Below are 26,486 nucleotides of genomic sequence, written 5' to 3' on the forward strand. Positions count from 1 at the left end.
CTATGTCTGATCTTCTGTGTATCAAACATTTTCCCTAGTTTGTGATTCACGTCCTCCCAGAATTGTTACAGTTTTAGGCGGGAGCACCAGATGTGTCCCCAGTCTCCCACCGCTCCAACATAAAGCAGAGATTTTAAGGTAACTTCTATTCAACTTGGCCAGGGTAACGAGCCACATAACCATCACCTTCATCCACATCTCCAGGATCTGGATCACTTTAGTCCATTTAGGGATGTCTGCCCACAGCTTCTCCCATTGTCCTGACTGTAATGGGTGCCCTAGGGTCATTTCACATTGATTCATGTATGGCCATGTTGGGGCCATGGGGTCTGCTGATTACCATAAATGGAAAACTGAAACCAGCTTTCTATCGCCTGTATCCGTGGTGATATATTTTTCAAACCGTGTGAATTTTCTCTTGGCCACTGCCTTTACCATAGGGTTATCTAGCCAATGCCGAAGTTAACGGAATCTCCAATTTTCTTGTACCCCAAAGTCTGATTTGCATTGGTCGAATGTTCCTGCCTGATCTTTGCTGGCGGATGATGGACGGCAATGTTTCTGTCGGAGCCCCCTTCACCCGGCCGGAGCCTACCCTGCTGGTGACGGTCGACTCCTCTTTTGGCTGGGGGGGCTACTCTGGAGGGTTATGTGATTCATTGTGCATGGTCCAGGGCGGATGCCCTCCTGCAAATCAATCTGCTCAAAATCTTGGCAGTGGGCCTGGCCCTCGAGGCGTTTCTGCCCCTCATCAGGGACAGGTCTGTTCTGGTCAGGATGGACATATCTACTAGGATGTTTTACCCGAACAAGCAGAGTGGCACCCATTCCCTCCTCCTTCATGGAGGCGGTATCGATCTGGTGATGGTCCCTGATGGCAGTGGTTTGTATTTCTGCAGGCCACCTCCTGGCGGACAGCAATGCAGAGGCGGGCCAGCAGAGCCACTTGGAATTAAACACCTACGAGTGGGAGTTGCACACAGACTCCTTGTTGCCCCTTTTCCAGCATTGGCGGTTTGTGGACCTGGATTTGTTCGCATCTCCCCAGAATTCCAAGTGCCCCTTGGTTGCTTCATGGGCAGGACGGTGGTCACTGGGAGACGCCTTCCACCGCTGCAGGTATTAAGCATTCCCTCCCACCCCTCTGCTCCAGCAGACCCTTCGCAAGTTCTGGGCTTCGGTGGGCTGTAGCCTCATCTTGATTGCCCCCCACTGGCCTTGGAGACCCTGATTTTTTGATTTTCTGCAGTTGTGCTCCCAGGGTCCTTATCGCCAGCAGGGGCTTCCTGGCGTGGCAGGGTGGGGCAGTGTAACATATCCACCCGGTCAAGCTGGCGGCCTGGTTCCTGACCAGCTGAGGCTTCAGCATGCTCAATTCTCAGATGACAATTGGGACATCATTCAACAGGCCAGGAGGCCCTCTATTTGGTCCCAGTATAAGAGCAAACCGATTGTTCTGCTATTGTGCTAGTGAAAAGGGTCTGGATACTGTCAACTGACAGGTGGGTAATGTACTGTCTTTTTCAGCTCACCTGGCTCGTTACAGAGTTCAGGTGGATACTTGCTGCACTTATTTGGCGGCCTTTTGGACCTACAGTTTGGTAACACTAAAAACGGTTTTACTGGTGGCTCTCACCGCTGCGCACAGGGTCAGTGAGCAGCAAGCGTTGTCTTCCTCTGAGCCCTTGACCATGTTTCACAATGACAAGGTCATCTTGCGCACTCACCCAAACATCTTGCCCAAGGTGGTCTCTCCATTTAATCTGAATGAAGAGATCTGCCTGCCGGTGTTCTTCCCGAACCCGCAGTCAGAGGCTGAAAGGGCTCTACATTCCCTGGACCTCAAGAGGGTCCTTTAGTTTTACCTCTTGGACAAAATCCTTTTGGAAGTCTGAGGCATTATTTGTCACTTTTGGGGGCTCCTCCCCAGTTCTCGGGCTTCATCGCCCGTTGGATGGTTCAGGTCATTTCGGAGGCGTATAAGACCATGGGTAAACCAGTTCCTGAGGGGGATTCACACCCATGCGGTCAGGGCTCCGGCCACAGGTGTCGTATTTCAGAGACCTGCTTCTTGGGATGTCATCAGCAAGGCGGCTTATTGGGCCACTCTGTCTGCCTTCTGTAAGCACTATTCCCTGGATACTAGCTGCAGGTCTGATCCAGAGTTCGGTCAGGCGGTTCAGAACAAACCTTTTTGCTTCGTCATGTGGCAGGTTAACACAGCTGCACACTATGGTCTTGTTCAGTGCAGTCACCCACAAGTTTGGCGGAAAGGGGATGGGACGTGTTGTAATTTAAATGTACTCATCATAGTGACTAGAGTACTTATAGTCCCCATTTCCTTGATACATCCCACCCACCTTCCCCAGCTAGTATACCAAAGGCTAATATGTACTAAGCGTAGCCAGGTATCTAAGCGTCCAATGTGTTCAAAGAGGACTGAGGTGAGGTGCCGGAGGGTGGGGCCTCAGCAGGGCGTTCCCACGCTGGAGGCCGCACCCTGCACGCTATACTAAATTTAAAGAGGAAGCTCAATTATTCACTGCCAGGGGTTCCGGTACCGTCCCCATGTTGGGGGACACCCACAAGGATGGAGAAAAAGACTATGGACCGAGTACTCTAGTCGCTACGGTGAGTAACTTTAATTCCTAGTTCATTAATACAAGTATAACAACAAACTTTACTACAATTTTAAAGTACATAGTGCAATTTAAAACAATTGGGCAACTAACATGTAAATTCACCTAATTCCAATCATGAAAGCGCATACTGCAGTTTCATCCTAAATATCAGTTTCTAAAGTGCATGGTGCAATCCAGCAACGTGAAGCGATGGAGTTTATTAAAAAGACACAGAACATGGGCGAGGAATTGTTTGTTCTTGGACTGATCATGTTCCAGGTTAGTTGTTGGACAATGTAATTCTGGTCATCATGCTCTGTGACACAGGTTGAGATTATGATGCAGAACTAAGAATTTTACTGTTGGTTTTTCGATGATTGTTTCAGTGATTAGATTGTATTTTAGATCATTTGTATTTTAAAATTGTAATGTTTGTTGTTTTTACACTTGTATTAATCTAGAAGGGATTGTCATTTTGCATTATGACATTGTTTGTGTAATAAGCGACCCTGTACTATATTCAGTCGTTCCCATTTGGAGAACACTGAAACTGATACTTTCCCAATACACCCTTTGATTCCGAATTGGCGACACTGCGCCTCGCTTTCTATGTACTCTGCCAGTAAGGACATTGTTTTTAATTTTGACCACTACGTGGAAAGATGTATTTCCATTTATAGCTCAGCAATGGTTTGCTTTTATTTGGATTGGCACTATGCAGAGGCCTGCTCTCGATTTTGACAAGTTTTATGAACACGTATTTCTGGGTCATTTAAATTGTTTTATTGTTTTGAAGCTATTTGCCTTTGTGACCGTTTACTGTTCACAAGTCCAAGATGGCGCTCCCATTTGAGTCTGTAAATAGTAGGTGGGAGTCGCAATGCAGGTTTTAACAAAATGACCTTTTATTCAGGGAAACAGTTACACGCCATTTGGGTATCCGAAAGAAAAATGTTTATCAAAGGAAAATCTCAACTTCTTGGTGTCCGCTCAGCATTCTGTGTAGCCTTTTGGACGCGTATAAGGACTTCTCCAGCACCGGGTGTTCAGTCCTAATACGGCCAGTAGAATCCGGCAGCGTCCTCACTCCACTCTTCGCAGTTCTCTGTAAATAACTGAAACATAGAGAGATCCAATGGTTCAATGAATGCTGGTTTTAACCTTCTCTTCTCTCCTCCCATTCCCAGGCGTTCTCAATCCTTCACAGCTTCTCTGAGGAAATCCCTTCACTTTTCCTTCTACCCGTGGCGTTCATTCCGAGACTCCGCCTGGCCGACTGCTCATTTTGTTCTTCCGTCCACCCCTGTGTCCCCCCAGTTGATGAGATTATCCTGTTACGATAAGATAAATGCTGTCCGTTGGTGATTCTGAATGCCTGTGCTTTGAGTTTTCAGGCTTCAGGCGGTTCGCCATGTTTTAGACTGGGGAATTATGGTATTGGCAGTCCTCTGATACATGCACGCTGTTTGAAGGTGACGACGGAAATACTAAAAGAAAATGGAGGAGGCACCCCGATAACCGGGGCAGGGGCCTTCCTCCTTCCGCTCTCTCGTCCCCCGTCCCCCCCTCGGGGGCAGGGGAGAGGGCGGCAAAAGAGCGCCAAACTCAGCAGTAAGCCTGCGAAGGGCAACAATGGAAAGGGGAGGAGCAAGGGCTTCATATGCGGCGGGCGCCCGGCACAGGAGCACTTGCAGCTCTTCCAGCAGCCGGGCGCCCGTCAACCAGGAGAGGATTTCGTTTTGGAGAGGATTTCGTTTTGCCGCAGCAGAAGGACGCCCGCTCGCCGGCATGGAGAAGAGGATGTCGATTTATACGGTTCCAGACATGGTGAAAGGAGGGTTCCAGTTTTGGCTGTCCGGGTTCCCGATCGAGTGGAAGAAGGTTTTCCAGCTGGTGCCGGGTTTCCAGCAACCGCGCGGAATAGGAGTCCGGTAAGGAGAGGGGAAAGCGGTAGAACGGGCCGAGTATGGTTGCGCTGGCACCTTCGGGGTGGGAAGAATGGAACCCTGTCTTGCGGTGGTCTCGGCGCTTTGAACAAAGGGCGGGTCCGTGAAGTAATGGGTTTAGGTCTCGTGGAAGGTAGCACAGGGCTGGTGGTGAGAGCTGGTGGTCGGCTGACCTGTCCCGGCATACTGCGCGATGAGGGGGGGCCACCAAAACGGGTGGGCCTAACGGCGGAAGGCAACATAGGAGGAGCAAGTGGGGCAGGCGGGTCCTGTTTTTCGTATGCCCACATTGTTGTTTAGCCGGGGAGTTTGGAAATAATAATGAGGATAATAATAAAGTCAATTTTATAGCGCTGAGCGCTGCTGTGTTACAGGGGCTGGGGGGGGCCCTGCCGGGAGTCGATCCTGCGTTGGCGGGCTCGGCGCGGATGTCGGAGCGAGCGCTCTGCTCGCTGTGTCACTGGACCGGCTGTATGAAGGTGGGGGTAAGGATTAGGAGGAAATGAAGGTAATGGAGTGGTCCCAGTGTCATAATGGATAAGGCACTGGCCTCCTAGGCCAGAAAATGTGGGTTCGCGTCCCATCTGGGGTGGTTCGTGGCATTTACGGTCACGTCCGGGGAGAATGACGGCGAGAAGACAAAGGAAACGCAGGAAAGGAAAGGAAACGCATGAAAGGAACCCTCGAGCCCAGAGGCCAGTGAATGAAAGGTAGCAATTGCAGGACGTTTAATGGTTGTTGGTAAATAGTTTTGCCCGTCATATTGTACAGGATGGAGGTTGTGTGCATTTGCCAACTGTGAGGTCACTAAGGCAATGGTTACAGCGCGGGCGCCGCCCTGTCCCACGTTTGATCCACCGGGTGCAGGGGCAGGAATAGCAACGCGCGGTAGGTGTCCGGGGCGGTGGGCTTCTATAAATAGCCCGCGTTATCGAAAGCACAGATAAGGGAAGGGGGGCGCTGCCGCACGGAGCAGCGATAAATATGAAAGCTTAACAGTATGATTATCGTGTTTTTTGAAGGAGTCCAACCAAAAAACTAGTGCTTGGGAAGAGGGAGGCACTGCGAACATCAGCTCTTAACCGGAACTTGGTTGTGATTAATGCCGCTCCTTAAGGGAGAGACTGGTTGTTGTTCTCATCACGGCGAAGCGCTGGCTTATAAAACAAGAAGGTACTTGATGTGAGGGAGCATTGCTGTTTTAAGGAGGACTTAGTAGGGTAAAATGCCGCGCAACATTTTGTTTTCTGGGTCCAAGGGTATATAATACACGGCTAAGGTTTCAAGGATATGCACGTAATAGCAATTGTGATAATCCCATACCGCGGCAACCGAACGACGTGTTTGCTGGGTTTGACGCTGCTGATGTCGGGCCGAGATAGTATTCGACAATGCAATGTCTCTGGTCGGCTGCTAGCATGATGTTAGGAGCTAGGTGACGAACGCCGTGTTTTTATTTCTTCTACTAGCGGTTTGCGGGGCGGCTAAGGGGAGACAGCATGCGATTGACAAAGGGGATGCCAGGTGTGAAAGGGCACAATAACTCAGCGGCAATGTGTTGCCTTGGAAACACGACGACACAAAGCAATACAGGTTCGATCCCCGGTTCCGCGCTTAGAAACCTCAGGGTATTTAAGCACGTTATAAATACCCAACTAAGAAAAGAAAGGAGGGGAACATTTTTCTAAATTGGCCTGGGGTGGTTTAATTATTTGTATATGCTTCCATAGTTTCGCCCTTTGCGTTGTTTAGGGTAATGTATTGTATTTAAGTTGAATTATACGCCCAACTGTTCGTGGCCCTGTGGCGCAGTAATTGAGGTAATACTGTGGGAGTAAGTGATTTAAGGAATGATGAATCAAGGGGCGCATGTAGGCTTGCGCCAGGAATTGAACTCCATAATGGCCGCGGTTTTAAGCAGCGGATATGTGCAAGGAAGAAGCCCATGTCCCTTAGGGCAACAAGGCAGCATAGGGTGCTTGAGGAATAAACATGGAGGCCGTGATTGCATAAGGAACAGACAACCCCTAAGGTTGGTGTGGCAATGTTGTGCCTTTACAAGTGAGGTCCAGGTACAGCCGCAGCGTTAAAGATTGCTGCAATATTGGCGGGCGGAAATGAAAAGGGGTCAGTGGCCGGGTTTAGGAGTTTGCGTTTAATGTTCCGAGCCCATTTTGGGGCATTATGGGAAGGGTAGTGGGGCACAGGATTGATATCAGATTAGCTTTTTATTCTGTAGATTAAATTTATGCCAGACGCAGTCATGCCCCTGGCCGGGGTTTAGTTCCCTGTATACCTGCAAGACTATAAGTCACAGAATGCGTTTAGGCATTTGCCACGTGCATTTCTAAATAATGCGGCTTTCATGTAGCGGCTAGGCATTGGTTAAGGTGCTCTCTATTGATTGGAAATGAAAAAAATGGCAGCTTTACAGTAGAAATTTTCTTGCATGGCACAGGCATGGGGTTGGTTTTCCAAAAAACGAAAGTAATCAGAGTTTGTTTCCAGTAACGTCCACACGAATAATAGGGAATACTTTCCACGAATAGGGATTTTCTGACCAGCGATGTTAGTAGGTGCAAACATGGGTAAGTGCATGGCCATGGGAGATGGTTTCCCGTGGTATTACGGTACATTGATGGTAACAGGTGTAAGTGCATGGCCATGGAATATTGTTTTCTGGGATATTCACTAGCCATCGATGGTAGCAGGTGCAAGAAGGGTGCATGGCCATGGGATGGTGCCAGGCGTATCCCTTAGGCTTAGACACAGCCCAAAACTGTTAGGTTTGGGAGATGGGTGCGTGCATATCTCCTGGGCTGATCGCCTTGCCTGGGGGCAGGGGAGCATGTGTCCAAGGCATTTGGGGGGACAGCCCCGGGTACTGTTGCATGGGGGGGGGCACTGCCGTGCGTAGTGAGTCACTGGTCCCTCCCGCGGGAGGTTAATAGTTGGTACATTTGCCACAGCACAGCAATGTGCGGAACTCGCGTGTCTGGATTTTACGCAACATCCAAGAAAAGGGTTAGGATGCATCTGGAACGAGTAATGGTTTCTTAAAGTGGGTTTCTACGTCTTCAGGACAGGATAGCGTGCCACAGGACTTAACATTCTTTTAAGAGGCACAATTACTGAAAGATTAGCGGAAACATTGCTGGTGGATAATAAAATTATGGCTAATAGTATAGGTTGTAGGGATACAAACAAGCCCCACTTCTGGATAAGGAGACTACAAATACCAGAATGCAATTCGACAGAAGGCTGTAGCATGGCCTGAAATTGTTTAGATATGGGAGTACCTAGTAGTTATGAGGAATGTCGAGGGATAATAGGCTGGTTGGTTCAGGAGCCATTCGAAAGGGTTTTCCAGGAGGCATTACTTGGGAGAGACGATCCATACAGACAGGTAGCGATTGCACCGACCAAGATTTCCCGGTAATGGCAGGGGGTAAATTATTCACTCAGCTGACAAAGGCATTTATGTATGGGGGAAGGTACCTATCCACAAGGCAATGCTTTTGGGACACAGCCTCAAGTCAAAGTATGCCGCATGTCTGCATTGGGTGGATAACAAATTGTTTTCTGTTCAAATACAGGCAGGGGTGTCTGGTGTGGCAACGTGGGCTCCGCTTCCTCGAACAAATGGCGTTCTCTCAGCCCAAAAACACCTGCAACGGCAGGGGGTATCAGGCACGGAGGGTTGAGAGAGTCGTGTCTACGAAGGGGATGGTTGGACAAGGCAAGGAACAGAGTCGGGCCAGCGCTCCTTGGGAGCCTGAAACAGCAGGGGCGTCTGGTGGTGGCAACGAGGGCTCCGCTTCCTCGAGCAAATGGCGCTCTCTCAGCCCAAAAACACCTGCAGGGGCAAGGTGGTACCAGGCACGGAGGGTTCAGAGAGTTGTGTCTACAAAGGAGACGGTTGGGCAAGGAACGGATTTGGACCGGCGCCTCTTGGGAGCCTAAAAACGGCAGGGGCGTCTGGTGGGGGCAACGAGGGCTCCGCTTCCTCGAGCAAATTGCGCTCTCTCAGCCCAAAACACATGTAAGGGCAGGTGGGTATCAGGCATGGAGGGTTGAGAGAGCGGTGTCTACAAGGAGATGGTTGGACTATGCAAGAAACTGGGTCGGGCCAGCGCCCCTTGGGAGCCTAAAACGGCAGAGGCGTCTGGTGGTGGCAACGAGGGCTCCGCTTCTTCGAACAAATGGCGCTCTCTCAGCCCAGAAACACCTGCAGGGGCAGGGGGATAGCAGGCACAGAGGGTTGAGAGAGTTGGGGCTACCAAGGGATGGTTGGAAGAAAGGGGAGGCAGTTGGCTCCAAAGCGGTGGTCGAACCGGGAGCCGGTTTGTGCAAGAGCAGGTCAAGGTATGACGGAAAGATGGAGTGGACTGAAGTATCCCTAGATCAGGCACAACCGGCAAAGGTGAAATCCCTGGTCTAAGGAGGATAGACGGAGTTGCACTGGGCAGCAAGGTGTACTCAGAACTGCCAGAACCACAAAATAGGAAAAGGGGGAGCCACGGTGGGCGGTAACCCAGCTTTGGCGTGGCGGTGTTGTGGCGACCAATGAGAAGAGAAAGACTCTGAATGAGCCATTGCGAAACCGGAAGGGGCTTCGCCCAGTCTGGACAGCGCCTCCTGGGAGCCTAAACGGCGGGGGTGTCTGGCGGTAGCAATTGGGGCTCAGCTTCCCTCCAACAAACGGCGCTCCCCCAGTCCGCAAATACCTGCAGGGGCAGGCGGTTCTCAGACTCGAAGGTCTTGGGGGAGTTGGGCCTGCAATGGACATGGATAAAAAGGGGGAAGCAGGACAAGGAGCAGTCGCTACATCTTTGGAACTATTTTCAAGATCTGTTTGCTGTGGTTGTATATATGTGAAAATAAATCTGCGGCCTTGTTACGCCAAACCAAAAGAAAATGTCTCATTCAGCACCTTACTATAGGGGAAAGGAAAGGGGCTGGCAAGAATGAGAAATGGGTGATACACTGGCCTAACTAATGGACAAATGCCCAGGTTATGAAGGTGACGACGGAAATACTAAAAGAAAATGGAGGAGGCACCCCGATAACAGGCGGCAGGGGCCTTCCTCCTTCCGCTCTCTCGTCCCCCGTCCCCCCCTCGGGGGCAGGGGAGAGGGCGGCAAGAGTGCAAAAGAGCGCCACACTCAGCAGTAAGCCCGCGAAGGGCAACAATGGAAAGGGGAGGAGCAAGGGCTTCATATGCGGCGGGCGCCCGGCACAGGAGCACTTGCAGCTCTTCCAGCAGCCGGGCGCCCGTCAACCAGGAGAGTTTTGACCACTACGTGGAAAGATGTATTTCCATTTATAGCTCAGCAATGGTTTGCTTTTATTTGGATTGGCACTATGCAGAGGCCTGCTCTCGATTTTGACAAGTTTTATGAACACGTATTTCTGGGTCATTTAAATTGTTTTATTGTTTTGAAGCTATTTGCCTTTGTGACCGTTTACTGTTCACAAGTCCAAGATGGCGCTCCCATTTGAGTCTGTAAATAGTAGGTGGGAGTCGCAATGCAGGTTTTAACAAAATTACCTTTTATTCAGGGAAACAGTTACACGCCATTTGGGTATCCGAAAGAAAAATGTTTATCAAAGGAAAATCTCTCAACTTCTTGGTGTCCGCTCAGCATTCTGTGTAGCCTTTTGGACGCGTATAAGGACTTCTCCAGCACCGGGTGTTCAGTCCTAATACGGCCAGTAGAATCCGGCAGCGTCCTCACTCCACTCTTCGCAGTTCTCTGTAAATAACTGAAACATAGAGAGATCCAATGGTTCAATGAATGCTGGTTTGCCGGTTCAGGCGGTTCGCCATGTTTTAGACTGGGGAATTATGGTATTGGCAGTCCTCTGATACATGCACGCTGTTTGTCATTCTCCGCATAACCTGGCAGAACGACAGCGGAAAGTACAGCCGGCCTGTTCTCAGCTCGCATATGCAGTGCGGGTGCATAGTGTTCCATAGAAGATCTTACAGCCGTATTCCTCTTGGTCGTTCCCATGTTGCCACTTCACCTGCCCGACGCCTGCTCTCCCATTGTATCAATATGTGCTCGTTCTGTTTGTTCTCTGGGGTTTGTTTGCACTACCCGGCAAGAGCCCCAAGACCCGTTGGGTCCAGCCTCACTATGCTGCATTTTGTGCATCTAGTCAGCTGACGTTTTTATCACATGACATGTCATTTGGGGGCTGCCCTTTGTTGCCTTTTTACTTCGAGCCGTACAGACTGGTGTAATCCTTGCCTGATTAATTTGTGTTAAGGTTGGAACGCGTGGCAGTAGGGTAATACCATTTCACACAGGTTATTTTTTAGCCTTATGTTGTGACATTTTCCAGTTGGATGCAACTGTTTAAAAAAAAAAAAAAAAAGTAATACAAATAATTTTGTTTGCAGCACTTTACAGATTAAATGCCTGTGTCTTCTTTTAAGGAATATATTTGAGCTCCATCACTGGAGCAGTGTTTATATATTCCTTTGTTCTGTATATATGACATTTCCGTCTGTGAATGAGTATCCAAGTAAATGAGGCATTGCGGTGGTGTAAGCTATACCGACAATATTGGTATTCCTGGGGAGCGCTTGTCTGTACAGCAGATTGTTCAGATATCGCCTGCTTGCTGAAGGAGTAGACCCGGCTTGCCAACTGGGGATTTTTCAAATATGGAGGTTAGTCATAGTTAAATTTATTTTGACCAGAACCTTACTTGCCAAGGTAAGTAACTTTCTTCCCCATTTTTAATATTCAAACAATGATCTATAGTACATATTTTGCCGGTTCCTTTCTTGAGCAAAATTTGAATTGAAATGTTGCTTGTTGCAAGGCCATTAATATATAATTAATTTTTCTCAACTTTTTTTGTCGTTTTGCCTATGGTTATGTATTTATCCATTTTAATCATTGAAGGAATGGTATGCATTGGGATTTGTATGTTAAATATGTCTCATGAATAAAAGGAAACATAATAAATAACAAAGAACCATAAGAACCCCCTAATCTGATCCTAGTGCCATCCCTCCCCTATTATTGCCCTCTACCTCCCTTTCACTCTCTTCATCAATACACCCTCTACCTTTCCCTCCACTCTCTTCAACACTGCACTCTCCCCCCCTCTGTCATGCGCATTACCAGACTCCTCTCTCCTCAATCTCACTACCCTTTGTCCTCCTTCCCCCGCCTCCCTCTCCTTCTTTCCTTTCCCCTCTTCCTCATGTCCATTCCACTCCTTAACCTCCTCCCCCACTCATCCCATTCCCTTCCAACCATCCCCCATCGCCCTAACCTTATCTACCCCCGCCCCCTATTGTCCAACCCTCCAGTCTCATCAACATTGCTCTCTGGAACGCTAGATCCATCTGCAATAAGACTGCAGCTGTTTTGGTCATGTTCTTCTGACTCGACCTTCATTTCCTCTGTTTAACCGAAACCTGGATCCCTCTTTACAACTGTACTGTCCCTGCATCTCTTACCACCCCTTGCTCCTCCTTCTCTCACGTCCCTCGTTCTTCTGGTCGTGGCAGTGGCATTGGTCTCCTCTTCCACCCTAAATACCTTTCCTTAACCTCCTCACTGCCTTTTCCCACCTTCCCTTCCTTTGAATACCTATACAAATCCTTTACTTCCCCTCACCCTATCTCCTTTCTAATTACCTACCTCCTGGCCCCCTTTCCTCCTTTTACGATGACCTCGACCACCCCCTCTCCTCTCTTCTCTCCCTCCCCATCTCCCCTCACTGTACTCATGGACTCCAACCTTCAACTCCCTACTTCCCCTCAACCTTGCTCTCTTCTTTCCATCCTTGACTCCTAACTCCTCTCTCATCTTACTTCTGCTACTCACTCTTCTGGCTCCACTCTTGATCTCATTTTTAATTCAACCTATTGCTCCTCTCCCGTCTCTACCTTACCCAACTATCTCTCTGACCATGCTTTATTCTCCTTCTCTCACTCCCCCTCCTACAGCTCCTGTACCCTCCACCACTTCCTTCTTTTGACGAGACCTCTGCAACTTTAGCCCTTCCTTCTTTTTCAACACTTGCTCTTCCTCTCTTGCTTCCCTCTCTGACTTCTCTTCTCTCTTGGCCAATGATGCCCTATTCTCTCTATCCTCCTCTATCTCTTCCACTCTTGATCAACTATACCCCCTCTCGCAAACCCTCTCAACCCTGGCTTTCTCCTCACCTTCTGTCCTTTCGTCGTCTCCTCCATCGCTTCGAGCAACGCAGGCTCAAACTTCCCTCTCTATCCAATCAAACCTCCTACTTATCTTACCACTCTTTATGTCTCCTGCCTTAGCTCTGCTAAATGTTCTTACTATACTAACCTCCTCCAACCCTCTCTGTATCTTTCAAACCCTCTTGTCTTCTCTCGCCACCCACCCCTGACCCCTCAGCTACATCTACCCTCTCCTTCTGACTTCGCTGACTTCTTCTCTTCCAAAATTCTCTTTGCCGAAACATTAACTCCTCTCCCTCCTATTCCTCTTCTTCCCCCGCCCACTCCCCTTCAGTTTACATGTCTGACTTCTCGCCTGTCATCCCTTCTGACGTCTCCCTCCTCCTATCCAAATCCCATCCTACTGCAGCCACTTCTGATCCTCTCCCCACCCTCCTTATTCCGAAGATTTACCTCATTCCTTACTTAACCTCCTTCAATATCTCCCTCTACTCTATTTTCCCTTCCGCTTTCAAGCATGGCACTATCATCCCCATTCTGAAGAAACCTTCTGCTGATCCCCTTCTTGCTTCAAACCTCCGTCCAATCTCGCTTCTCCCATTCATTTCTAAAATGCTTGAACGCATAGTCTACTCCCAGCTTTTGTTACTAACCGTTCTCTCCTTCCCTCCTCTCAATCTGGCTTCCGCCCTAAACACTCCCCTGAAACTGCTCTTAATTATGTTCTCAATTCCCTCCTCACTGCTCGCTACTCTAAGCAATCCACGGCCCTCCTCCTCCTTGACCTCTTTACTGCCTTTGACACAGTCTATCCCCCCTTATTTCTCAATACTCTTTCCTCCTTTCATTTCAAAGGCTCTGTTCTCAACTGGCTCTCCCCTTACCTTTCCTCCCGCTCTTTTGCTGTCTCTTGGGATGGTCGCACCTCCTCTACTCTCCCCTTGGACTACGGTGTACGCCAAGGCTCTGTTCCTGGCCCATTTCTGTTCTCTTTACACCTCCCTTCTTGCTCCTATCATCTCTTCCTTTGGGATTTCTCAGCATTCCTATGCTGATGACACCCAGCTCTTCCTTTCCTTCTCTTCCTTCACTCCTGACCTATCCCTTAATCCCTCTTCCTGTCTTACCGCTATTAAAAACTGGATGTCATCCCATTTTCTCTTGCTCAACACTGATGAGACTGAAGTCTTATTCTTTCCCTCCAACACTTTCCCCCTCCCTCTCCTCCGCCTTTTATTCACTTTCCCCCCTCTAATCTTCCCATCTCTGCCCATGCTCGCAATCTAGGCATTCACTTTGACTCCTCCCTTTCCTTTTCCCACCATATCTCTTACCTCTCGCACCTGTCGCTACCACCTTTTTAACATTCGTAAAGTCCCCTCCTCTCTCACCTTCCATGCCACTAAACTTTTAATCTCCTCCCTCATCTTCTCTCGCCTCTTCCATTCCTCTATCCTCTTTGGACTCCCTGCCTCTCAACTCGCCCCCCTCAAATCCCCCTTCCACTCTGCTATCCGTACCCTGTGTCTCCTTGCTCCTCACAACTCCATTCCCTCTTCGCTTACTTACCTTGGCTGGCTTCCCTTTCATTCCCAACTTAAATTTAATTTACTCTGTCTTGTTTTTAAATCTCTTCACAGCATTTTTTCACCTCCTCTTCACCCCCTTATTTCTCCTCTCGCCTATCATTCTACACCCCTTCCTGCTCCCTCCCTTCTGCTGACCTCTTTCTAATCTGTTCCCCAGTCCCCATGTGCCTCTTCTCGCTTTCGCTCCTTTCAGCTCCTAGCTCCCTCCCCCTACACTGGAACTCCATACCTCTCTATCCGCTCCATCCCCATCTTTTCCTCTTTCTGTGCTTCCTTGAAATCTCTTCTCCATTCCCCACCCTGAAACCTCTCTCTCTCTCCCCTCACGTCTTCCTCTACTTACCTCTCCCTACCTGCTTCTTTTCCTCTTACGCTTACCTGTCTATCTTTACAGGCTAATTGCTCTATACACTGTTTTGTTGGTTTGACTCATGTTTTATAAATTGCTTCTACTGTTAAAATCTTCTATGTATCTTGTTATAATGTGAAGTGCTTTGGAGTAAAGCGCTATATAAACACAATAAATACAATACAAATACAACCATGTTTTCAGCAGGTGGTCTTGTTCTTGTTTGTTGCATCTATTTGTCAATCTCAGATCTTCCATTTATTCTGTTCTTATTTCTTTTTCTTTCCTAAAGATTTGTTTGGCACAAACTTCCCCATCAACATTTCATTATGTACTTGTAAACTCCTTGCATCGGATAATTACAAATGTAAGTTTTAAATTGTACTGCAAGGATTTTTCTGTGAATTTGTTTTTAACTGCATATGAATTTTGTCTACCAGAAGGGAATTGCTAAAAGATGATTATGATCCGCTTTTTCTTGTCCACTTAATTAAGCAGTGAATGTATACAAAACTGTTTTTAATTCTGTACATTAAATCTGAAAATCCAAATAACATTAATTTACTTGGTGGTTATTGCAGGGGTCAAATATTTTCAACAAATATGCTTGACACAAAGATTAATTGGGTAAATAGTCATAACGTCAGCATTTTGCATACATTTTTAGTATATGCTGATACTGCACCGTTTTAAAGAAAGACGTATGCCTACTTAAGTAAAACATTATGAATAGGGTGTTTACAAAATTATTCGGTGTGCAAAAATTGTGTATGCTCTATATCCTGGACTTCGTGGTTTGATTGCACTGCAGCCGAGGCAGTAAAGCATGCATATTTAGTGGGCCTAGGGCGTTGTACGGGCAGTGCCAGATCGTTCCAGTCATGCAATGATGTTTCTAATGGATAACTTCCTTTCACAGATTACTGATCTATTTAAATCAAATCCAGGCGCATACTCTTCTGGAAACCTTATCACACAGCTAGCTGGTGGCACCATGCAGCTCTGCACAGACTAACCTGTAGATGGCTCCCACGGCGCCAGAAATGAAGCTGTAGGTGCAAATACAGGGCTGCATGTACTCCAGTTCCCTTTCTCTGCATTTCCAGAAGCTGGGATTTTATGGGAACTGCCTTCTTTAATGTTGACTGGATCGTTTCATGTACTAAGTCTGGTTGTTATTCCTCTGTTGTGGCAGGTAGATGTCTGTTTCTGGCCTGCCCAAGTGGCGGGTTTGATGCTTCGAACAGGATATAAGACGGATCAATGCGGTTCTGATCGATGCAGTCAGTGTAACCAGCAAAGAGCATGGGAGCAGGGAGCGTGCTCGCACAAACCCTGAACTGAAGCACTCTTTACTTTCATGGGGGCTGTGGATATGTAATGGTCGTAGGCCCCAATCAAAGTTTCATTTTTCAAACATTTTGGTTTTCACCAAATCAGTGTGGGCCACCACATTTCTTTTGCATTCAGTTATTAAAGAAAAATAGCCATACAGATTACATTTGCATTTGTAGATTAAGGCGTTTTCTTGCATAAGCCAAATGGTGTCTTTATTACAACTGAGCATTTGTTTTTTTCATATCTGCAGGGCAGTGCCCGGGGTAAACCTATCCAAAGAAAATGTCTCTCGAAAGTAAAGTTTTCCACCAAAAGTCCTGCCAGTATTTCATAAGTCCAGTGGCTGGATGTTACCCAGGAAATCCACATAAAACTTGCATGCTCACCGTCTTGGATTTTAAGGGCTACTGGCACCGTATTCTACGGTTTCTGGCATGTCTTCTCATGAGCTCATTTCACGTTGACATTAAGCACCCTATTTGGAACTTGTAGGTGGATTCCATAAGTAGGGCCATGAGAAGTGGGCCTTCTATGATGGATTTGAGTCAGAGGATGACACAAGGATTCCCTCCTGCTGGGGCAGGGTATTCACTAGTTTCCATGGTTCTGCTCATTCAGCCCCTTGCTCCAATCCCTCTCCCCGCCCGGCGTCTTTTCTCCGGTTTTGCCCATACAGTTACTTGCCATCTATTAGTCTTTGTGTCCACCACCTCTGTCTTAACAATTATTTGCTGCCCACTTATTTTTGGAATACCACCTCTCCTAGTCCTTTAATCGTCGTCCTGCCTCAGTTTCTCCTACTATATCCTCCTTCACAACCTGGTGGATATATGCCTCCCCCTTTTCTGCTTTCCTGAGATTTCCCCATTCCTTCACTTTCTTCAATACTTGCACCTCCCCCTCTGCTTTACTTTCCTCTTTCTCCTGTTCTTTCCTTCTCCACCCAATCGGTAGAATAATCACAGAGGGTACGATCATTAAAAGGCATGCATGGCTGAAACAATCCGGATTTAAGCCTGAGACTCGGGCAACTCTGATAGACATGCCGATCGAGCCTAATGTATTATTTGGAAAAGCTGTTGAAGATGCTCTCAAAACTGCAAAAGAGGAGTATGGCACTTTAAGATCCCTTGGTGAACTCGTTAACAAACCCTCTGGACAGAGGGGAAGTGATAATTTTCTCTGCTTTAGAGGCCAAAATTCCCAAAGGGGGTCTAGCTATAGCCAAAATCAAAGCTCATCATGGGGGAATAACCAATCGCAATCTTCCCAGGGCTACCCAAGAGGGCAGCACAGGGGTCGTGGGTGAGGAAGAGGCAGCCCCGCTAGAGGTGGTACGCCACCTTCCAAACAGTGACGTTGCGCTTCAGGTCCCCTCGCATGCTTCCCCAGTAGGGGGGCGCATTACCAATTTCACCCACGGATGGGAGGGAATCACCTTGGACAGATGGGTGCTGTCCACAGTATCCGGCGGCTTCTGCATTGAATTACTCGCGCGGTCACGACCACCCTCAACGGCAAAAAAGTACACTCTCAGGAACACCAGTGTATCCTCCTCGAGGAAATTGCCACTTTGCTGTTAAAGGACGCCATAGAGGTCGTCCTGGCCAACCAGGTAAACAGGGGTATTTATTCAACCTACTTCCTTGTGCCAAAGAAAGATCTCTCAATGCGCCCAGTATTTGATTTTCGCACCGCAAACAAGTATGTCAAGCTACAAAAATTCTGCATGACTACGCTACAAGAGGTAGTCCCCCCTACCCCCTACTAAAAAGGGGGATTACATGACAACACTGGATACGAAAGATTCCTATTTTCATATTTCAATGTTCCCAGCGCACACAAGATTTTTACGTTTCAAGATAGCGAACCACCACTACCAATTGAAAGTGCTGCCCTTCGGAATAGCCTCGGCTCCAAGTGTATTCATCAAGGTACTGGCGGTGGTGGCAGCGCACCTGCGCAGGGAAGCAATCCAAGTGTACCCTTACCTGGATGACTTGCTCATTACAGGGGGGCCTTCCCCTAATTTGCAGACAAAACATCCAAAGAACCATCAACCTCCCCTTTCAATTGGGCTTCTCCAACGAGAAAGTGAAGCCTGGTGCCAAGCACCTCTAAATAGTTCCTACGAGCTGTCCTAAATACTCAAGAGGGGCTGGCCTTTCTATCGGAGGAAAGAATTCGAAATGTGTTGCTGCAAATTCCTCAATATCAGGCTGGTCGCCAAATAAGGGTGCGCAAAGCAATGCGTTTGCTAGGCATGATGGCATCTTGCATTTTCCTGGTTTCCCACGCGCGCCTGCCATGCGACCCATGCAGGAGTGGTTGACGAAACGGTGGTCTCGGGCAAGTGGTCAGTGGGATGATCTAGTGGTCATTTCGCCATCACTAGTACAGAATCTTCGCTGATGGACGAGAGAGAATCTAACGAAGGGGAAACACTTCTACGACCCAGGGGTTCATGCCGTCGTCACAAGACACCTCCTCACTACCTTCACCACATAGCTCAAGGTCTCTGGTCTCGCAAGGTTGCTCAGAACCACATCAATCTGCTGGAACTTCTAGCAGTATTCAGAGCGCTTCAGCCATTTGAACCCCTCTTATCGAACCAGTCAGTGCAGGTCCTTACAGACAGCACAACTGCGATGTTTTACATAAACAGGGGGACTCGTTCTCAAAATCTGTCCAATCTTGCCCAACAAATTTGGAAATGGGCACTCAAATGGAAGTTTTACCAGTCAGCCCAACATATTCTGGGGGAACTCAACTCACTAGCAGACTCTCTGAGCAGAGATCCCCTTCCAGAGGAACACGAATGGCGACTACACGAAGACGTCATGGAACACCTATTCTCCAGCATGGGGTCTGGCATGGATTCACATGCTCATGAATATTCCCCGTCATCAGGCTGGGAATCCTCGGTAAAGAAAAAAATCAGTATCAGTTTAGTTTCTGATCTGTCTTTCTTAGTAGTGACCAATCACTGGTCTCTGGGTCATACTGCCCCCAGCCAATGACTGCCCTCTCCCTAAGCCCCTCCCCTGGCAGCCGTCCTCAGATTTGTACCGTACGTTCAAGTGTTGGGAGTCCTCGTGCTGTAGCTCTCGAGCTTTTACTGCGTTTTCACGATTTTTCAAAAAGATTTCATCTCATTTTTCAGTCAATCGAGCCTCAAGCTCCACCGTTCCTACTTCTGATCAACAGGGAACCCATTTCGGATTTTTCTACGCCCCTCAAGGGCTGAAATTTCATTGAGTTTCACTTCTTGGAGGCTTCCGGAAGATCTTTGAGGCCTACCCCGCATGGACATGGCCCAGGAAAAAGGAAACGCGACGCCCGGATCCAAGCTCTTCAGGAGCTGCCCTGGATGTGGACTGCAGAATGTCTTCAAGGAGGATGAACATTCTCGATGTCTCTACTGCCTTCATGAAGACAAAACGCACGTGGAGGAGGCCTGTGCGTTTTGCAAGAATATGTCCAAGTGTACGATGAGGGATCATTTTACCCGCCACACCAACTGGCTGGTGGGGAAGAGTCCAGCAGCGGGTGAGAAAAAGAAGTCTGAGTGGTCTTCTAAGTTCTTTGAGGGTGCTCTGGTGATGGGGGCCCAAGAAAAGGCTAGGCACCGCGAGTCCGCGGGCACTGGGATCGCCAAACGGTCGGGCTCCTCGGCTGCCAGGCAGGGCGCAATTTCACCGATGCCATCCACCACGAGCCAACGCTCTGGCTCAGGGAAGAGGAAAGCGGAGAACCCGGTTAAACTTTGGGAGAAGTCCCGGTCGATCCCGACGGCAGCCGAGGGGGAGCGAGGCGGTGAACCTTCCCCCAAGGTGAAGGCCATAAGCGCCTCCAAGGTAGTGAAGGCTTGGATTCACTATGCTAAGGCCTCTATCGAGGGAGTCGTGGCGGCCCTGGCGAAGCCTGTGGAGGCTACCCCAGTGGAGGTGACCTCGGGGCCTAGAGTTTCCCTGCCACCGCGGAGGAAATCCTCTTTTCAGCTCATCGATAAGACCCCTGTGAAAACCCTGGTGGGAAAAGAGGGCGGGGGCCCGGCGGCCATCACAGACACGGATACAGTCTCTGAAGCGGAGCTGGCTGAAGTCATGAAGATCCTGGACAAGAGGTCCGAGGAAGTCCGGTCCCATGGGAGGGATCCCGACTAGGTGCACTAAGAAAGCGACGGTGGCACCAACGAGATTCCCGTGGAGGGGGAGGATTCCACTCCCGAACCGTCGCAGCCGGTCCCTGGGCCGCAAGACCACTAAGGAGAGATCTTGATGGGGAACCAGGCCTTGTGTACGGAGATAAGGACAAGGTTGCCCTTACCACCAATGGACCCAGCGGAGCCTGGACCGTCGGAGAGCCCTCCAAATAAGCGGAGGAGAATTCATCCACCCCCTCCTTTCCAGCCTTCTCGGCCTGCACAGCCGCCTTCCCCGTCTCCTGAGCCGAAGGATGATACGGGAACAGAGACAGCCACGACGGGGACGGATCACGACAGTGGCGACGGGATGGACCTTCCACCATCTCCTCGGGCCCCCCCGCCCGACGAAATTGGCTCCTTCCATGCCATGATCGCCATGGCATCCAAGCTCTTCCTGCTCTGCCCCGTGGAAGAGAAGGAAGGGTTCCTCAATCAACGACGGGAGGCCAAAAGGATGACGGTCCTCTCGGTCCCACTGCTCGACGACATCTGAGACGAGGGGCTGTTGCTCCTGAAGAATCCATCCATGGCCCCTGCCAAGAGAGACCGGTACGAGAAGAAGTACCGGATTCCGCCCCCATGTGCCTTGGGGCACAGCCTACCCCAGATTCGGTTGTCTCCGCGGCAGCCAAGAAGAAAGCGACGGGGGCGGCGGCTTCAACTTCAACATCCCCACCAGGCGGCGAGGGGAAGAAACTGGATGCCATGGGACGACGGGTCATCTCGTCGGCAGCGACTACCATCAAAGCGACAAACGCCCTTGCGATTGTGGCCCGCTACGACAGGGAGCTATGGTTTAAGATCGCTCCCCTGCTGAATTTCCTCCCGGATGACAAGAGGGCGGAGGCCCTAGAGATCCTACAGGAGGGAGAGGTGGCGTCGGACTACGCCATAACGGTGGCTACGGACATTGCTGACACCGGCTTCTGCCAGATGGGCAACAGCATTTGCCTTCGCTGGTGCGGTTGGCTCAGGGCAACCGATTTCCGCCAGGATGTGCAGACCAGGGTACTGGACATGCCCTTCGACGGGAACAACCTGTTTGGCAAGGCAATGGACGAGTCGCTGCAAGCCATCAAGGCAGACACAGAGATGGCTCGTGCACTAGGCGTTCTGCAGCAACGGCAGCCGCCCTTTCGGGGTTTTGGGGGAAAGCAGGGTGACTCCAAGGGATTTGGCAGCAGCTCTGCAACATACCGCCAGGTGGCTCGCTCCTCGTCGCAGGAGGCCTACAGGGGACGCGGCAAGCAAGGAGGATCTCATTGTCGCCAAGGAGGCCAGGGCGGCAAGGGCCCCGTCAAGCAGGATTGAACCGGCCGTAGTGTCGGGCCCCCACCTGAGCACCCTGGTGGGAGGCCGGCTGGCGAACTTTGTCAGCGTGTGGGAGTCCATCTCCACTGACCGTTGGGTGCTGGATACTCTGGCTCACGGGCACACACTGGAATTTCTAAGAAAGTGTCCCCGTATTCCACCCGTGGCCAGAAATTAAAATCACGTCCCACAACTACTACTGGAGGTACAAGCGATGCTAAAGAAGGGAGCCATCGAACTCGTTCCAAAGTGGCTCCAGGGTATACTCGTGGTACTTCCTCATATGGAAAAAGGCCGGCTGTTGGCGACCCATCCTGGACCTTCGTTGTCTAAACAAATACATCAGGTCCCAGAAGTTCCGGATGGTTATCCTCCAGCACGTGCTGGGACAACTGGAGGAAGGCGACTTCCTGTCGTCGCTGGACTTGGAGGACACCTACTTTCACATCCCCATCTTGAAAAAACATTGAAAGTTCCTGCGATTCGTAGTCCAAGGACGGCACTTCCAGTTCAAGGCCCTTCCCTCCGGACTGAAGTCGCACCCAGAGTGTTCACCAAGTGCCTAGCACCAGTGGCGGGTGCGGCTATGCCTACAGGGGATCCACGTCTACCCATACCTGGACGACTGGCTCATCCGGGCAGAGTCAAGGGAACTCTCCGTCGAACACACAAGGAAGACCTTCCAACTGCTCCAGGACCTAGGATTTTCGATCAATTTAGCAAAATCCCACCTGGTACCGTCGCAAGTCGCCCTGTTCCTGGGAGCTAAGCTCGACACAGTGGCGCGACTAGCATCTCCATCAGAGGAGAGGACGAAGGCCATCCTAGGCAAGATGCAACGGCTGTCGACCATGGACGTGGCCAAGGTGAGGTCCGGCAAGTCCCTGCTCGGCATGATGTCCTCCTGCATTTACCTTGTGCGCCTTTGCAGACTACGGATGCGACCACTGCAGGAGTTCCTCGACGCCCGTTGGATGCAAGCGACGGGCAACTTCGAAGACAGGAGCTCACTCGACAAGACCTTTCAACAAGCGATCCGGTGGTGGGGCACCCGTGCGCATCTGACGGCGGTTATGGACTTCCAGACCCCGGCCCATCAGGAGACCGTGACGACGGACGCCTCCCTGGAGGGATGGGGGGCCTCATTCCGGAGATCTCCACGCAAGAGGCCTTTGGCTGCCGGAGGAGAAGTCACTACACATCACTTCCCGGAGCTCTGAGTCATGTTCTGGGCCCTCAGGTCGTTCCTTCCGTCCCTCAAGGGCAAGTTAGTGAGGATCTTCACTGACAACACCACAATGATTTTTTACATCCGGAAGCAGGGAGGCACCAGATCCCCAGCCCTATACAAGGAGGCCCAGGATCTGTGGCATTGGGCCGTAGCCCAAGGGATGTTTCTGGTACCCTTCCACATGGATGGAATAAAAAACACCATCGCCGACGCACTCAGCAGGGAGCTGCGCTCGTGCCACGAGTGGGAACTGCGGCAGGATCAAGTGGACCTCCTCTTCCGATGATGAGGCAATCCCCAGATCGACCTGTTCGCGACGGCGTCGAACACCAAGTGCCAGAGGTTCGCCAGCAGGTTCCCCCAGCCGGGGAGTATGAGCGATGCCTTCTCGTTCCCCTGGGAAGGCCTGTTCATGTATGCGTTCCCTCCGTTGCTGCTGCTACTCATCAACCAACTCAAACAGACCCGGTGCAGGATGATCCTTGTCGCACCGGCGTGGCCGAGGCAGATCTGCTTCCCGGACCTTCTGGACTTGTTAGTGTTTCCCCCCCCCCCCCCCCCCCCAGTCAAACTGCTGACGGATGCTGATCTCCTCATTAGAGAAGGAGGCGCAATCCTCCACCATGATTCGGCGTCGCTGAACTTGCAGGCCTGGCTCCTGCAGCGCTAGAGTTTAGAGGGTACGATATCCCAGCGGACTGCAAGAAGGTGCTTGCAAAGGCCAGGGTGTCCTCTACTCTTGTGTTATGGACACAAATGGAAGAGGTTCTCTGTCTGGTGCCGATCACATAAGATTAAACTTTTGCGGATTACGGCCCCTCAGGTGCTGCCGTACCTACTGTCGCTGACCAAGGTGGGGTTGGCGCACGCCTCCATCAAGATCCATCTAGCGGCAATCTCCCGCTACTCCAGGACCCCGGGGCGATCATCTCTCTGGTCCCATCTCCTGGTGAAGGAGTTTATGAAGGGACTGTTCTGGTCATTCCCGCCGGTGAAGGCTCCGGCCCGGCGTGGGAGCTCAACGTGGTGCTGTCCAGGCTCATGGGGCCGCCATTCGAGCCGTTGCATTCGGCACCATTGAAGTTCCTGTCGTGGAAAACTGTTTCTTGTGGCCATCACCTCCGCACGACGAGTGGGAGAGATCCAGGCCCTCTCCTGTAAACCCCCATACTTGACTTTTCACGATACGAGGGTGGTGCTGAGGACGCACCCCTCCTTCATGCCCAAGGTGCGTCGGACTTCCATCTCAACGAGCGTGTTAACTGTTTTCTTTTCGTCGCCGGCTGAGAGGACTTTGCACTCGCTGGACGTAGCTAGAGTGCTGAAGTTCTACGTGGACCACACAAAGAGTTTTCAGAAGACCTCACAGCTGTTTGTGAACTTAGGACCTGTGAACCAAGGGAAGGCTCTCTCGAAGGCTTCCATTTCCAGATGGCTCTCCGGCTGTATCATGCACTGTCGCCGGTTGGCAAACCGACCGTTGCCTGGCCGTCCGAGAGCCCATTGGACCAGAACGATCGCTGCTACTACGGCGTTATCTGGTGTACCCCTGCTGGACATCTGCAGGGCTGCTACGTGGAGGTCGACGTACACCTTCACGAGATTCTACTGCGTCGATCGGGATTCCAGGGAGGAGTCCAGGGTCGGCCAAGCAGTGCTGCGCAACCTGTTCGCTTAAGGTGAGCCTGGTGAGGAGGTAAGAGATGCTTAATGTTGAGTTTTTGTATTGCTTAATGTTGAGCCTTTTACCACCCCCCGTGGTTGTGCATGTGTGTACTGCTATTTAATCTTATATTCATGAGCATGTGAATCCATGCCAGACCCCATGCTGGAGAAGGAACAAGTTACTTACCTGTAACTGTTGTTCTCCAGCATGGGTCTGGCATGGATTCACATGCGAATCCTCCCGCCTACCCCTCTGCGGCTCTTCACTTGGTCATACTGCCACTTCACGTGCTACCAAATCTGAAGATGGCTGCCAGAGGCGGTTCTTAGGTAGAGGGCAGTCATTGGCTGTGGTCAGTATGACGCAGAGATCAGTGATTGGTTACTACTAGGAAAGACAGATCAGAAACAAAACTGATACTGATTTTTTCTTTACCGAGGATTCCCAGCCTGACGACGGGGAATATTCATGAGCATGTGAATCCATGCCAGACCCATGCTGGAGAACAACAGTTACAGGTAAGTAACTTGTTCCTTATTGGCTCATGAACCTTCCCACAGCCACCCCCTTCTTCCACTGCTCACTAATCTATGCACAGCATGTGATGTAAGCAGATTCCACAAGCCTTAGAAGGGATACATTACATATACACACACACATCGCGTCAATGGAGGCCTTGGCTTGCATTGTGTGAGCGTTCCAGTGTTTGGTGCGTCGATCCTTTCGAGTTTTGGGTAGGAAAAAAATGCGTATTCTGCATTCCCCTTTTTCTCGCCAATCTGCCCTTGTAATAAATAATAGACAAAACTCCCTTTTACATTTTGCCCTACCTTCTACTGAAAATGCCTGTGGAAGTACACGTGTCAAGTGTGCAATTACTGTCTCCCAAGGGATCACCCTAGAAAAGTTTGCAAATCTTCAATTTTTTTCCTACCAAAAACTCAAAAGGATCGACACACCAAACACAAGAACGCTCACGCAATGCATGCCAAGGGCCTCCATCGACGTGATGGAAGACTCCAGCAATGGTAGTATCGGGGACCTTGGTGACACCGAGGGCAAGCGGGTTCATCGGAACCCCATGTGCGGGACCCCGACTCCAGTAAGCAGGCCGGCCGCTCTGTGATGGAGGAGACACCCGGCAGCCAGAGCACACACAAGCCCAAGAACGCTAAACACATACCCCCCCGGCCGACTTTCGACAATACCGTAGAGCGCCAGCCCCAACCAAGGCTACAACAAAGGCTCCTGACTGAACCTTGGTTCATCACTGCGCCACCTGAAGTCTGAGCAGGAGCACTTTACTCCCGATGGCTGCAGGAGCAGCTCAGCCATCTCTCGCACACCTCAGAAGAGTGAGGTAAGCCCCTGGGCTCAGAATACAGCAGGTGTTATCGCCCCACTACAGGTGACGCCGACCGCCTCATTCTACTCCATTTATGCTCTCCTCAATTGCCATTAATCGGAAAGTAGCACTGAGGATGGGGGGGGCCATTTGCTGTGCATTACTTTACTTTTCCATGTTAGCAAACTGCATGGCTTGTTAATGTAAGATGGCCGCAGCCGCCTAGACATCAACTTCACTCTAAAAACCTTGGAACTTCCTCATCTGACGAAAGCCACGGCCTCCTGATTGGCCAGCCATCATCCTGTAGCCATGCGTGGGTACCGGCAAGCGTTAGCCGGCCCCAACAAAGGCAACAACAAAGGCTCCTGATTGAGCTAGATGAGCGATGTGCGCCAAGTACTCTGCCCCTCTTATCAGCTGTCAACCAGCTGTCTGTATCCGTGTATCCTTGCCAGATAAGTACCATAACTGATGGGACTGCCACCTCCATGGTAAGACGTTAGCTATATCTGCAAACTGGAGCCCACACCCACATATCCCCACCAACCCTATAGGGCCTTTGCTCTCTGGCGACATACCTGTGTAAGCACCAGCGCTCCGTAATGTCTTTACATGCCGCTGGCAGCTTTCCTCTATTGTGAACATTCCTTGAAAGTTACAACCTCCTCCGTATAACACTCTGCCACCCTGAA

The 26,486-nt window shown here is 50.2% G+C and overlaps 1 protein-coding gene across 9 annotated transcripts in view; it reads left to right on the plus strand.

Moving 5' to 3' along the window:
* NF1 (neurofibromin 1) overlaps positions 1–26,486 on the plus strand; it is a 3,279,657-nt gene that overhangs the window by 653,195 nt on the left and 2,599,976 nt on the right. For all 9 annotated transcript variants that reach the window (XM_069614617.1, XM_069614618.1, XM_069614621.1 and 6 more), the window contains exon 11: positions 14,986–15,060. In XM_069614617.1, the coding sequence (XP_069470718.1) occupies positions 14,986–15,060 (75 nt within the window). The remainder of the gene's footprint in view (positions 1–14,985; positions 15,061–26,486) is intronic.

The sequence above is a fragment of the Ambystoma mexicanum genome, chromosome 9 (assembly GCF_040938575.1).
Source record: "Ambystoma mexicanum isolate Mex_15411 chromosome 9, UKY_AmexF1_1, whole genome shotgun sequence".
Classification (NCBI taxonomy): Eukaryota; Metazoa; Chordata; class Amphibia; order Caudata; family Ambystomatidae; genus Ambystoma; species Ambystoma mexicanum.